We start from the raw sequence: 15,651 nt of genomic DNA, 5'->3' as shown, positions 1-15,651 counted from the left end.
TGAGACTTGAGAATCCTGAAATTGCTCAAGCTAAAAAAAAATAATATGAAAGGTAAAATGATTTTTAAAATGAAAAAATATTATGATATACAAATAAAATTATTGTCTTATGATTAAGATAATAATTTAGTATCTTGAGTATCTGAGGATCCAGCACAATTAACAGACATTGTAGAGGATTGAAGTTTCGAGCAAATCTTGGTTGTGTGACCCAATTGGTCACAATATTGACATTTTGGCTGAAAATGCCGGTTTGGATTAGGACGGCCTGAATTATTATTGTTGCGCTGACGGTCTCTAAACGAGCCATTTGAGGAGCGGTTTTGTCCTGGTTGGCGAAAAAAACCATTTGCTCTGTTGCTTCCTCTGTTTTGCGGAGATGTAGAAGAGGCGGTTTCCTTGTTAGCAAAGCGGTGGCTGGTAAAGTTTGCAGCAGCCACGAGCTGTTGTGTAGCAGCCTCCATCCTCCTTAAGTAACTCTCATGCCCAACAAGCATATCATGGAGTTCTTTAAAGGCTAGAGATTTTTCTCGTGCTCGAATAGGAGCAATAATTTCACGAAATTCTGGACCTAACCCATAGAGGACGTAGAGGGTTAAGTCATCATCAGAGATGGGGTGATCAATAAGTGCAATTTCATCAACCAAGCTTTTGACTGTATGAAGATAATCTGAAATCGGTTGATTTCCACGCTGGATCAAGGTTAGTTCTTCCTTGAGTTGCATTGCCCTTGTACGCGATTTACTTGCATACAGTGTTGATAATTTTTTCCATGCCTCGTGTGAGGTTTTGGTTGTGGCAATGAGAGGCGTGATGGAGGATGAAGTGGATGCAAGGATGGCGCTGAGAATAAGCTTGTCTTGCCTTACCCACCTTTTTTTTTGTTGTAGACTATGGAGTACCATCTGAGAGAGGGCACTGAGATTCTTCATTAACATAGTCCAGGAGATCATAGCCAATGAGAAGAGCCTCAAACTATGCTCGTCATTGAGGAAAGGATGAGGGTGTGAGTTTCTCATTGATTTGAGTGGTGATGTTGAAAACAACAAAGGAAAGTTCAGGGGAGGAGGTAGGCTGATTTGTGGAAGACATGGGGATGAAATTCTCGTTGGAGAGATGATGCTCTGATACCATAAAGAGTATTAGAATACTTAGAAGTTTACAATGTAATTTTCAACATTGTTTTATTGATACTCAGCCTATAATTATATACTGATGATTACAACGATTACATATTCTATTAAAGAAAGATTACAGCAATAAAAAAAACATTTATGGACAGAATATTTGTATTAATTCACAAGCATGATTGTAGTCTTAGTGTTGTAAATCAATAGCGGATTTCCTTCACACTGATGCTGCAATCACTTGCAGATTTCATGCATCTGCAGATTTCCAAGATCTTCTTTAATAGATTTGTCATAAATCATCGACCAAGAACATAAAAATTCAACAGTAAATCAAGATCTATACTAGTGGATATTATATATTGATACGAACACGGTCAAAAGAATGCGTAAAAGTAAAGAAGTATAGATTATATTACGATTAGGATTATACAATCTTTATCTACTTGTAACAGTATAATTAGGTCATTCAAAAGCTTAAAATAATGCTCAACCCTATATATACAATTTATTTTTGTAATTTATTCATAGCTTTCACTTACTTACTATTTCATTTTATTTATCTTAATTTATTGTTTTTCTATTTTATTTTGTTTTGTTTCTTTTTTACTTTTGCGTTCTTTCCAATTTGTATTTTTGGTATTGTCCTTCTTTTACTCTAAATCTATTAAAGCCAAGTTTAAAATTTCACATTCTATTTTATTAGCAAGGTTTCTATTTGTATTTGCTTAGGATTTAATTCTAAATTGTAGTTTCTCCTCAATAAAAAAATAAAAACATATAGCATACTGATCAAGAATTCAATGATTAATCAGCAAGTTAGCAATAGATAAATAAATTAGCAAGCCCCATGGGACAAGTTTGTTAACATCATAAACAAATTTGAAATCATGCTAGAAAGGCCAATTGATAAGAACATTGTTTTAACGATTGATGACCATTCATTCCGCGCAACTCATAAATGTCATTATTCTAGCTATGAAGATTTTGATCACAATCCACGGGCACAAGTTCTAATATAATAACATGCAGCAAACATGCCATAAAATGACTTTTCATCATCTAATTCTCAATAATAACTAATGACTATGATTTACTAAAATCATTGTATCCTTATGCAGTCTCTCTGTAAAGTATATAGGTGCTCGTTTTTCATATAATTCTATCTAAAGAAGAAGATGTAGGGTGAAAGGTTGAAAAAATTAGCATACAATGAAAGGCCAAGACCTTTGGTCCAAAAGGCTTGCTGACAATAAATGGCATAAATATGAGCCACACTAGAGGTTATACAAGCTTCGCGAGGAGGATGATAAATTGTCAATGATCATTGGCATCCCCTAGGCCTATAAAAATATGAAAACAAGGTCAATTAATCAAGAAAAATACAATGTTTAAATACACTAGTTATAAATAATGATTCTAAACCATACACCTTGCCAATAAAACAGGTTTTGGGGTAAGAAAAGACTAGTCATAAAATCAACAATCAATAACAACAAACATTTATCAAATTATTAACATGTAATGTAATGTTAATGATCAACCATATATAAGATTAATAATAGACAAAATTGAGCCTAATTTAGCAACAAAAAATCAATAACAACAAATACATATCAAATTGTTAACATGTGATTTTAATGATCTACCACATAAAAAATTAATTATAGACAAAATTAAGCCAAATTTAGCAACAAAACAAGCTAATTGCATTTTACAACTATCAATTCAAATTTAAAAACCATCTTTATTCACTTAATTGGTCACTTTAAATCTTGATCAAATCAAGAGACATATTTATAACAAAATTTACAGAAAGATGAAAAATCATCACAAAAATAAAAAGAAATAAAAAACAAAAATCACAATCTGAAAAAATAAAAACAAAGATATTGGTTAAATATACAAGTAAACCAAATATTAAGCATGAGAAATAGTATAAAGTTGTCCGACATACCATTCCAATAATTGAAAAACTAAAATAATAAGTATTGTATAGATATAATAGAAACTCAATCTATGATTATCTATTACCATCCCTAATCTCAAATTTCAAGCTTTCTACAAATAAATTACTTAATTTTGATAGGTTCGCTGAGGATTGTCTGATCCTACAGGATATGAATTGAGACAAAAAGCGTTGCTCTCTACTCTAAATATAACCAAAGAAAAAAATTAAGCTTAATTATTTTATAAACATAATTCATGTCCACGTCTTCACAAATGAGCATCACCCCTCTATATTATTACCTTTGCACAGTGTTGCTCCCCAACCTTGAACCCATTTTGATCGTTTATGTCGCTGGTCTCATTTATTAGGTCTCCCTAGGTTGTTCCATCGCCAAGAAACAAAGCTTCTGGAACATGGAGGCCAAAGCAGCTCAGATATTCAACTTCCTCCGGGATTTAGATTTCATCCATCTGATGATGAGCTCATAGTACACTATTTGAAGAACAAAATCACCTCAAATCCACTTCCAGCATCTATTATTGCTGAGATAGATCTCTACAAGTATAACCCATGGGAGCTACCGAGTCTGTATATTGCTCCTGTTGCTTCTTTTTTGCATACGTGCATCTCTTTATAACTATTGCCTACTGACAAACACTTTTTTCTTTCAGTATAGAGAAAGCTTTGTTTGGAGTGGATGAATGGTATTTCTTTACGCCAAGGGATAAGGAAATACCCCATTGGAGCCCGGCCTAACAGGGCAGCAGCTTCAGGTTATTGGAAGGCAACAGGGACAAATAAATTGATTATCAATTCATGCGGAACGACAAAAATTGGTGTTAAAAAGGCTCTTGTGTTCTGCAAAGGACGCCCTCCTAAAGGAATGAAGATAGGCTGGATCATGCATGAATACAGATTGCTAGATGCCTGGAACAATTCCAAGAGCAAAGGATCTATGAGGGTAAGTCGCCGGGTTCGAACTCATGTCTAATTAACCGAACCCTTAGTTATATTTGGTAAAAATGTTAGGGTTGGTAACAACATTTCTCCATGTTGCAGTTGGATGATTGGGTGCTGTGTCGAGTTAGGCAAAAGAATAGCATTCCCAGAAGCACATGGGAAGATCAAAACGTTCCAAGCTCTGCGCCGCCTGGCTTCTTCCCAAGAGTGAATGATCTACAGGATACGAACATCAACCCCAACATTGAGATGATCAGACATTTTTTTACAATGATTGCCCAATGTTGCCTTACATCTTTTCTTCCCAGGATTTTCCATCCACTGAAAGAGTCTCGAGCATAAACTTCCCAAGTACTGATAAATCTTCTACTTCTCTTGGCAATTTGTTGAACTCACTGAAAAGAAAACATGTGGAAAGAGATCAACAGCGAGAGAATTGTTTTCCACGGAGCAAGAAGCTTAGAACAAAGGCAGATATGGAGGAGGAGGGTGTTTTATCTATCGGAAACGATGGCACAGATGAGAATTTATGTGGAATGCCGGACCAGTCTGAGAGTAGCTGTTTCAGTCCTGTTCAATGGAATCCTCTCGTACAGTACCAGGAGTATAATCACTTCGAATGAAATGATCAGAGGGCGGTCAATGGAGTTTCAAAGACCATTACTTCGCCAGTATCTTTGAGTGCTACTCTACGTGGAATAGTATTATATTTGTATATATAGTGGTAACAGTTTGTACATTCAGATAGGTATGGTAATTTGTATTGTACGTATATCTGATGGTGATTCATTTACAATGGATAGCATGAATATACAGCTAGGATATTTGTGAGGTTTGGGAAAGCTAAAATATTGTTTCACGAGTGCTTTCAAGTTTTTTATTTATATGTATGTATGTATGATAAAATGAGTTCGAGAATTGTTGCAAGGCTTGTATTCCTTAATTTTTCATGTACTACCAGTATTATAAGGTATCAAAGGCAGTACTAGTTATTATTGTAAATACTAAACTCCGTTCCATGTGTTGTTTCCTTAACATTACTCGTTGGGTCAAGTCCAAGGAAGAAAGTCTTTTCAGGTTTTAATAGATAAATGATAAGCGTTACGCTGCGGTGAGGTTAAGTTTTTACCAATATAAAAAATAATATTCATGTAATATTAATATTTTAAATAAAAAAATTAAAAATTTAGTAATTAAAAGAAATCATGCTATCAAAGCAATAACCTGAAAAATAAAATTTTCTTTTAAATATAAAAAAAAACTAAATTAACCTTTATTACTTTCAAAACCACAATAAAAAAAATCTCATAGAATGAGAGGAGGAAAAAAACCTAAATGTGGTGGAAGAAACTGTAAAAAAACAAAATTAATAAAAAAAATAAATTTAGGTGAATTTTATAAATTCGAATTAATTTCTCAAACTCGCTATCTGTTAAATTGTAGAATTGTGCTAAACTAAAAAGCTCAATACTCTTCTAATTAAATATTAAAGAATAAAATAAATAAATTTAATTTAATTAAAAACCAAAATTCCTTCTAAAAAACCTAAATTTAAAAAATACCAGAAAAAAAATTAGGCAATCTTTGTTATTTAAAAAAAAAAGATGAATCCAATAGAAAGCAAATAAAACAATATTGGAGGATGAAATTAAAAAAAAATAAAAAAAAAAAAACAATAAACAAACAATCCCAAATAAACCTTGTAACCCTAGTTAAACTATCAAACTCGCAATCCGTTAAATTCTTAATCCGGACTCAACCTAGAAGCTCAACCACAAAAGAATTAAATGTTGAAAGATGAAATCAATTAATTTAATTTAATTTCAAACAAAATTCTTTTAAAAAAACTAAATTGAACAAAGACCAAAAAAAAGCAAGAAAATCCGTGTTATTTTCAAAACAATTAAAAAATCTCATAAAAGTGAATAAAAAATAACAAAATGCTGGAGAATGAAAAAAAAAACTTAAAAAAAGAGAAAAATCAAGGAAGCCTGTGTCAATTTTGTAAATCAGAGTTAATATTTTAAACCTACAAACTATTAAATTTTAGACATGGATTCAAATAAGAAGCTAAATACCTAACCAAATAAATATTATAAAATGAAATAAAAATAAAATAAATCTAAAAAAAATAATGCAAGTTAAAAAAAATAGTAATAAAAAATAAATTTGATAGGAAAAAAACTCAAGAATGATGAAACTGTAAAAATAAAAATATAATATTAAAAACTATCTTAAATAAAACAAATAATAAAAAAAATATGAACCAAAATCTGACAAATGAAAAATCTATTGGGAATGAAATTAAAATATATATCCTTAATTTCATAAATTATTTTATATAAAAAAAATTGTAATAAAAAGAATAAACATAGAATTTTAAGGATAGCAAGTCTCAAGGGCTAAATTAATCTTTTTAAAGGCTAACACCAAAAAAATCTAGTAGAAGAGGGGAAAAAAATATAAGCCAAACTGGTAACAATTATGCCACACTTACCATTTATATATTATGCTACGCATATCATTTATATATGGCGAGGACGCTGAGGCGCTCTGGTCTCACCTTGAAAATAAATACATCCGAATCCAGCAGACATTGTTCAGGAGCTTCCATCTTTTTTTTATTTCATTTATTTATGATGTAAGTGTGAGCATAGTAAAATCCGGTACTCTTTTTCCTATTGTTATAGTAAGTTGTATTTGAACCTGAATTTTCCAAACAACATATTTGTTGCAGTTGCAAGGGTGCCTGCTAAGTTTCCATGGTTATTCGAAGATACTAAAATATGTAAGTGCTTATTCGTTCCTTGTCACTTCACTTATTTTTCTTCTTTATCTTAGGCATGAAAATTTTTTATTAAAATTATATTTAATTATTTGGAACTACCATAATTATGAAGTAATCAGTTCAATTACAAAAAGATAAAAGTGTATTTTTAGAATACATTAAATGAATATGGTTGATATTTTATAATTATTTACTTATTATAAAATGAATTTTTTTTTGCAGGTAATAATATATTTTTTAAGTTGCATTTATATTATAATATTAGTAGTTAATTAATATATCTACCAATAAATTAGTTATTTACTAATTTATTGGCCATAACATGTTATAGTAGCAGGTGAGATAAAAAAATATGTAAAAAAAAAATCAACTTGTAAAAAATTATTTGATATTATAATTAAATATGGCCCATCAAATTAATCTGCAAACCTACCCGCTTTTACCATTGTCGTGGTTAAGTTTAAAATTAAACTGTGAAAATTATATAAGACATATTTCAATATAATTCAATCAACTTGATATGTTTAAAAACAACATAATCACCAACAAAAATCATAGTTTGGCTTTAAAAAATATTTCTGAAATGACATTTATTTTTTAATATTGAAACAACACATTATATCAAATCAAGCTTTACATCTTACCTGTCAAACACGCAACCCAAGTCATGGACCTCACTTAGTTTAATAATTTTGTTTTTTTTTTTACTCTTTTTACTAAGTTATACAATAACAAAAATAAATACTCATATAATTAAAATCAAAAAAATATTAAAATGTTTGTTCAAGGCTGTCATGATCTCAAAAAACAAATCAAAATAAATTATAAATACCAATCAAAACAAATTAAGAAGACAAGTTTAAAATCAATAAATATTGAATGATAAAATTAATAAAAAAATAATTAATAAAAATGGAATAAAAACCTAATATTAAAAAATTAAATTAAAAATTAAATAAATAAAAATCTTTTACTATTTATATGATAAGTCATACCCTTAGATTTTTTAGAATGTTGTACTAGATTACAAGCATGAGTTCAGGACATATAAAAAACATTAAAAATAACAAAAAAATATTTAAATTGTAGAGAATTATTTGTTATTTTATTCAACACAATCCAACAATTCCATTTTTAAAGCAGTTATCTTATTTATTACATGTCTAAAATCAATAAAAAAAAATATCTAAGAATAAAGTTGGAAAAAAGGGATAAAATCAACATTAAAAAATATTGACCCAACTTTAACACAAATTTAAAATTAAATTATATAAAAATTACTTTAACATGATGTAATTAACTTGACTATCCTAAAAAAACTTGACTAGCAAGTAAAAAAATAAAGACAATTGAAAAAAACAATATGATAAAATTAACAAGAAAAAAAATTTCATCTCAACTCTTTGTTCAACTTAAATTTAAAATTTAATTATGTAAAAATTATTTCAATATACTTTAGTCAATTTAGTCAATCTAAAAATAATCTAAGTGATTGTTAAAAACAAATTTGAGAATGAAAATGAAAAAAAAAATTAAAATTAAAAAAATAGAGGGAAATAAAAGTAGCTAAATTGAAGAGAAAAAAAAAAAGTTGTTTGACCATTCATATAGACAGTGAAGCTCCGTAATGATTCGTATGGTATTGAAGTAAAAATGATAAAATATTAACTCCGGCCCAACTTCTGCGAAGACACATCCACTCACCCTTCCTTCTGTCACTTCACAGTCCACAAACCGTTGCATTTAATGCAGGATGGTCCCCAATACGGCCAGCTCTCTATCTTCATTAAACCAATCATATCATGATGCAAATCCTCTTGACCATCCACCAAAAGCATGAGAAATCAACCACAGGGAGGTGAGAGGAGCACCACAACTCCATGACTTGCTAGTTCACTACCAGTAAAATAATCTAGCAAAACTAGAGAAAAGATGGCATTAAAGGAATCAATTGTCCAACCTACTGGGATCCAAATCCCAGCGTTGGTGACTTTTGTCTCAGTTCAACTAAAATCACGAGCAAAGAAGAGGTTATCTCGAAAAATCTCCATGTAGTTTAAGAGCATCATTCGACATGGATATATCCAGGACAAACACTAGAAAAATCGAATCTTAGGATTGTCCCACTTCAGTCTCTAAGGTGGGAAGAGAAAGCAGTCCTATAGAGCCCAATCGATGAAGGCTAAAAAGGAAGTGAGGTGGGGGATCCGAGAATAACAAAATGCAAGATCCATAAGAAACCTTGCCCAGTAATTCCCAAAACACTAATTTATTTTCCATATAGGCACATTGCCCAGTAACACCTACGCCAACTTCTTTCTACAACAAACCAAAAACATACTCCTACATTTTGAACAGGCATGGCAATGTGAGACAAGTCTGCTATTACAAACTTTGGGATGATTTCCATGGGTCAGATTCAGCACGTAAATACCCAAACTGAGAGAAACAAATTGCAAGATATTAAGATATGATAAAAGTACACGAATGACAAACATACATTTTCAAGTGTGAAGAGTTACTCCCAGCACGATAACAAATCAAATGAAAACACAAGCGCCATTGAAGTCCTCAAATACAAGATTATATCAGAAAAAAGCCAACACTGCCGTACCATGGAAATAGATTTGATAGAGTCTTCATTTTCTTCACTTCTTCAGCACACTGCAAAGGAAGATGATTTTTTCAGAAAAACTTCCCACTTGACAAACAACAGAAGAGCTGACCGGACATTTGACTTTTAAGGGCAATCTAAAGATGAGCTGACCAGTGGTAATATACTAAATCAAGAAATCATACCAATTTAGAACCAAGCACAAATTATTTCCTAGTTTCTCTTGGTAAATCAATAACTTGAAGGTCCCATGACTCATGTACCCCCAACTAAATAACCAGGTCAGAAACCAACAACACTGAAGTTATCATATAAACGCACATAACATGTTAAGATATTACTTTATAAGTCAATGTTGGACCATCTCCTTTCTTCAGTTTACACTTTAAATGTATTACACAACCATCAAGATGCCAGATGACCCCAGTCAACAACTGTACAGATTTTATATAAAAAGCAATACAATGAAGACCAAATAACGCATCTGAAATACAATATGCCCTTCAAGAGTTTAGAATCCAATGGAAAGGTGATTGTAATTGTAACAGATCCATAAATGAAATTGTCTCTGGCAAGTGGCCAAACCTCCTTAAGAAGGCAGTTATCTCCAAATTCTCACAACTTCATTGCTCTAGTTCTTGACCATACCCTTTTCATCAATTATTCATCACAAATATCCATACTTTCATTTAGTAGACTTATACCTCAAAAACTAACGGTATTAGAGCCTCTTAAAATATAAAACTAGAAGACAGACAAGAGTAACAAAATGCACTCAAAAGATTTGGAAATACAAGCATGAAAAACAGATTTTGTGTTCTTTAAGAGGGTAGAAATCAATGGGTGATCCTAATTTTAACCTGTACATCAAATTGTTTCTGGCACAAACCTATGAGAAGGAGTTGTACCCTAAATTATGGAGTCCTTGATCTAGTCTTTTAGCATATTGTTTCATCAGTTAGTTACAATATCCAATACTTGATTAACTGATGATTCAACAATTGATGATACTAAGCCTCTACAACTATAAACAATAATATAGGTAGAAAAAGGCAGACAGGATAAACCAAATACATACCTCAAGAAAAAAAAGAGGAAATAATATTAAATTAGAATTCTTCAGATGGAGGACCAACTCAATTGAAATTAAGATGTTTATTTCATTATTTTAACTATATTTTTATGTTTCAATAAAGATTTTGTTTTTGTTTTCTTTCCTATTTAGAGTTCATAAAATTGAGGTGTGCCTATTAAAATACTCTCTATTTGGACAGCTCTTATTATGTCAATGAGAACTTCAGTTGCCACTGCAGGGTTTGATTTCCTTGGGTGTTCTTATTCAACCAGTGGATTCCTGTTGTTTATTACACCTCAATAAATTAAAAAATAGTAAGAGTTAACATGTTAATTAACATAGCTAAAATAAAGGTGTTAAAACAGATGCTGTACACGCTAGAAATGATTAGACAAGAAACAAGTCCATCTATGGAAGATGAAGATGACACCTGTTCAGGATAAGTAAAGAGACTGTGATTTTCAATGGGGTATCAATATGCATGATAAATATATGAATACACTTGTAACAAAGACATATCTTCAAATATTGGGACTGAAGAGGATACAAGTTCAACCAAAAATTAAAGACATATTTTTAAGTGACAAAAAATGATACAGTGTGATAATAGATTACAAAAAGAGCACCTACAACAGAATTAAATGAAAAAATCTGTGTAGCTTCCCAACTGTGGGAGGAAGCTGAGTTGAATTGACTAGTTAATGAAAGTAAAAATTTCACTCTTCTTCTTTGACCCATTTCAAGAAATTTCCCAGCATCGTACTTCTTTTAAAGCTAGTAGCTATACTATGTGAGCTTCCGATAAAAGGATTCTACAGCATCAGTTCATAGCAGAATAAAATACTCATTGAGCCAGGATCTAACAAACATGAACTAATCCTAATTTAAGAATTGCATTGACCAGACATATTTTCTACTAAATCCTACAAAAAAGATTGATTTTACAATGTACAAGGAATTAGAAACAAAGAAAGTTCACCCAAACATAATGGAGATATTAAGCAGAACATTTGATTGCATATGAATGATGTGGACATGTAAACTACTTATGAAAGTAGTAGGAACTTACTTGTACAAGTAGGCAGCTATTCCGAGGATTATGATCAACAAAACAATATCAATACAGAAATTCCGACTAGATCTCAACTGGAACAGAATGAAAACTTGTGTCAGATTAAAAAATAAGCCTCAATCTGGATGCATCTCAGAAGAATAAACAATCAAACTTTGTTAAAATGAAGCTCAATCACCTGGTTAACGGTATCTTTAAGTCTAACATTTGTATTCTTAAGGTCAGCAGCTGCCTTGTCCACCTGTAAGGAAGCACAGGGCGCACTTCTTGTAAACTCTATTTCCATCAGAGTGGCACTGAAAATTTAGAAGGATACGGTAATGCTTCTCACCTTAGTGTCAATTTCATCCATCAAAGGAACTTGTCTGTCCATCTCCTGCACATATCACATAGCACAAACAAATTCAAATGCCATGGATAATTACTTATCTGCCAACAATCACTTACAAATAGCCTTGCTTGCACATCCCAAGCTACAACATAATTGCCACACAAAAGGAGAGAAGAAATAAGACATTTATTGAAAATAATACCTCATTCATGTCATGAGCCATATTCTTCAGCGTGTCCAAACCATCTGAAATCATATCCAACCCTTGATCCTGAGGGAATGTCAAAGTTAAAAACATGGGAAATCATAAGCCCAACAACTTCCTTCAATTATAAGATGAAAAACAAACACACTGCTACTTTATATGACTTACCTGCTTCATTTTACGCATTTCATACTCCTGCCTGAATTGACTAGACGTCTCGGTTTCTTGAAAGTATTCATTGTCAAACTGCCCATCTATTACCCAAAGGAAATATACAAGTAGAATACACTAATTATCCATGAACCATGAGCCAACAAGGAGGAAAAGTATCAAACATCACTACCTAAGTACTGAAATAAACTACAAACGATTCAAAACCTTCCCACTCATAACAATCTCAGGAATCATGGGAAATAAAATGTACTATTCACAGTTCAACACAGCTTCAATACAAGTGAACAAATAACCTGAATCAAATTTGATTTCAGCACGGGGAGCTGAAGTCCCCCAACCTCCAGTTTGTTTGGGCGCAGCTGCAGTTCCATCTGGTATAGCTTGAATCCTAACTGGCAATGCAAGGACCAAATCATTTCGTGCAGCAAGTTCTTCTGTAGAAAGTCCTTTAACCTGTCAATATTCCAACCCTGATGCTGTCAATTGTATAATTTGGATGCTAAATACCAATTCATGATAGAAAATCACGGCGATCGAAGAGAAATTCATGTATACTACGGAGGAATCGTGAGTGACATCAATTTCTAGAGTTAATGCATAGCGAGTCAGAGAAAATCACTCGAAAGAGTTTTCAAAAACTAACCTTCTTCACAGCTAATCTCTGCAGTTTAGGGACTTCCTCAAGTAATCTAGCCTTAGTTCTACGAAGCTCTGCGTTTATAGCAACAGCAGAGGCCTTACTTTTCTCCTTGGAAGCAAGCTCGGCTTTCTGTAGAGATCAAATCACTCGAAATTCAAGAATGAAAGCAGAAATACAGTAATTAACCTTCCAATTAACAGAAACTACACTCCAAAACTATAAATTGATTTAATTAAAGCCTAAATCAACGAGTTGATACTAATTTTGAAACATGAAAGGAATCAATTTGATTACAAAGAGATCGAAGAAACCTGGAGAGCGGCTTCAATGTCAGAATCAATGGCGGCGTAGAGGCGAGCAAAGGCATCGTCGCCTGAGACATTGAGATCTTTTTGCTTTTCAAAGTCGTATTTGTCGTATTTGTTGCAGATCGCGTCTACTCGAGTTAATATGTCAATCACGCTCATTTTATAAGTTTTTATTATTATTATTGTTAGAAGAAATGGAAGAGAGAAGACAAGGATTTTGAGTTGAATTTCTTTGGTTTTGAGCTTGTGGTGGTGATTTGAAGGGAATAATTTAGCAAGAAGAGGTTTTCCGGTTCCAATTTTCAACTCTCCGACTCCAAGTAAGGTGAACAGCTACCTGTAATGCACCACTTTTTTATTACGTGGTATTCTCTCTCTTTCATTAGCGCTAGTAAAGAAAGGATTTTGGAGCACATCAGGCTTGGCGTAGTGGTGGAAGGGGTTTGTCTCCTTCAACTACATCTGAGTTTGAACCTTGACGTGCACGTCTATCATCCTCGCGGTGCCTTACATGTCTACTGGGTTTGCAGGGTATTTAATGAGCCGTGGGGATTAGTCGTGGTGCGCGCAAACTGGCCCAAACACCCCACATAAATCAAAAAAAAAAAAAAGGGATTTTGTAGCACCAAGGGTCTTGCCCAGTGCTGGAAGAGAATTGGTTTTTTTTATTGTATTTAGATTTAAGTTTTTATGAGCATATTTATCATTTTTATAGTGTTTTATGTATTTATTGGATTTAGAAAGTATTTAATCAACTATAAAATTAGTTATGATACGTATAAATTATAAATTGACCCGAATATTCATATAAATCAAAAAATTAAAAAAAAAATTTGTAACTTCAGAATAATTTGACACTATAGCTTCAAAAGAGATTGTAATTGTGCATTTTTTTTCCAAAGACAAAAAAATAGTTATTATATTATTTTTTTCTATGGTTGTTTTAAAAATAATTTTGAATTTTTTATATTTTTATACCAAAACTTAGCTTAAAATATAAAAAAATATATTATTTAAATATATTTTTAAATAAAAAATATTTTAAAAAACAACTTAATTTGATCTAACATATTATTATAGTAACTTGTCGAATCAAGTTTTAATCAAGATCAAATTTTAAAATAAATCAAGTGAAAATTGATATGATGTTACCTTAATGATTTAGCACATATACTAATGACTCAATTTTATCTAATTAAATCTTGATTTAATTTAAAAAAATTAAAAAAAACAACATCAATTTATTATTTTTACAAAAAAAAAATTACCATAACAATAATATTTTAAATTGACTTAAATTAAATTAGATTAGCCAACCCATCTAGTGATCTAGTTCATGGTATGACTTGATTTCATAATTATATTGTTTAATATATTTTTTATTTAATTATAAAATTATAAAAATAGATATTGGCATAAAAGATAACAAATAAAATTATAAAAGAAAAATATATTTTTTATTAAAATTGTCTTTTTGATCCATTTAATTTCTTTACAACAAAATGTTATTTTTATTAAAAACATAATTCATGGGAAAAAAAAGCAAATAACTACTAAAAACTTTATTTTAGAAAATTATAACAATTCGAACTAAAAAGGAAAAGGTATATATTTTTAATTAAAAAACCTAACTTTTTATTTATGCATTTCTTTTTTATTTTCATGAAAACATATTTTTTTAATGAGAAATATTATGTTTTAAAAACAAAAATTATTATGCATATCAATTAAAAAATCATGAATCCATCACCATTTTGCAACTATATGAAAAAGTATAAGAACAATAAATCTAAGAACAACATATAATGAAAATTATAACAAAAAAACTAGGAATATAGATTTTTTATTTTTATTCAATATTAATGAGAATATTATTTTAAAAATTATACGCTAATGCATAATTGTTTTCACAAACAAATCCATAATATGATCATAAAAAATAAAGTATGATCTTTTTAAAAACAATCCTGTATTTTTTTATTACCAACATGGTTTTTAAATAAAAAGTAGTAACAATTAAAATAAAAATTTACTAAAATTTTAACAATTTGAAATAAATAGAAAAAATATATCTCATAATTTTAACACTTTGTTTTTAATTTAGTTTTTGTCCAACTATATTTTTTTTCAGCCAATTTCAACATTTTTTCTTAACATTTCTTTCATTTTTTTCCTTAATTGCATTTAAAATAGCCCCTTAATAGTCTTTTTTCTAATATGGTCATTGACTTTTATTTTTTTTTAATTATTTAGCCAATTTCAATCATATTTTGATTTTCTTCATAATTTCAGCCTTGATTGTAATAAAATAGTCCCTCAATATAGGCACATTTTTCAATCTAGTCCATGGCTTTCTAATTTTCATTTATTATCTCACTTTTTCTCTACATTCTCATCCTTAATTGC

The 15,651-nt window shown here is 30.6% G+C and overlaps 1 protein-coding gene and 2 pseudogenes across 1 annotated transcript; 2 read left to right on the top strand and 1 right to left on the bottom strand.

Annotated features, from left to right (window-relative positions):
* LOC105111076 (polyubiquitin 11-like) overlaps nucleotides 1-15,651 on the top strand; it is a 28,056-nt pseudogene that overhangs the window by 1,613 nt on the left and 10,792 nt on the right.
* LOC105111080 (NAC transcription factor 25-like) lies at nucleotides 2,395-4,661 on the top strand (annotated as a pseudogene).
* On the bottom strand, nucleotides 9,210-13,650 carry LOC105111074 (syntaxin-71-like). Its single transcript, XM_011006319.1, has 9 exons — nucleotides 13,249-13,650; nucleotides 12,941-13,066; nucleotides 12,591-12,750; nucleotides 12,292-12,377; nucleotides 12,121-12,189; nucleotides 11,919-11,963; nucleotides 11,766-11,828; nucleotides 11,585-11,661; nucleotides 9,210-9,490 (listed from the first exon to the last, which is right to left on the bottom strand). The coding sequence occupies exons 1-9, from the start codon at nucleotides 13,402-13,404 to the stop codon at nucleotides 9,475-9,477; spliced, it is 798 nt and encodes a 265-aa protein (XP_011004621.1). The 5' UTR covers nucleotides 13,405-13,650; the 3' UTR covers nucleotides 9,210-9,474.

Source organism: Populus euphratica, unplaced genomic scaffold, assembly GCF_000495115.2.
Source record: "Populus euphratica unplaced genomic scaffold, PopEup_1.0 scaffold570.1, whole genome shotgun sequence".
Taxonomy (NCBI): Eukaryota; Viridiplantae; Streptophyta; class Magnoliopsida; order Malpighiales; family Salicaceae; genus Populus; species Populus euphratica.
Note: the sequence above shows the minus strand (reverse complement) of the source record. Positions and strands in the feature narration are given on the sequence as shown.

Bases quoted from the DNA above. Each gene is read 5' to 3' on its own strand.
- LOC105111074 (XM_011006319.1), bottom strand. From the start codon at position 13,404: ATGAGCGTGATTGACATATTAACTCGAGTAGACGCGATCTGCAACAAA. The intron at 12,751-12,940 runs GTTAGTTTTTGA...GAATATTGACAG, and splicing joins AGAGATTAGCTGTGAAGAAG to GTTAAAGGACTTTCTACAGA. The intron at 11,829-11,918 runs GTGAGAAGCATT...GCTTCCTTACAG, and splicing joins TGGATGAAATTGACACTAAG to GTGGACAAGGCAGCTGCTGA.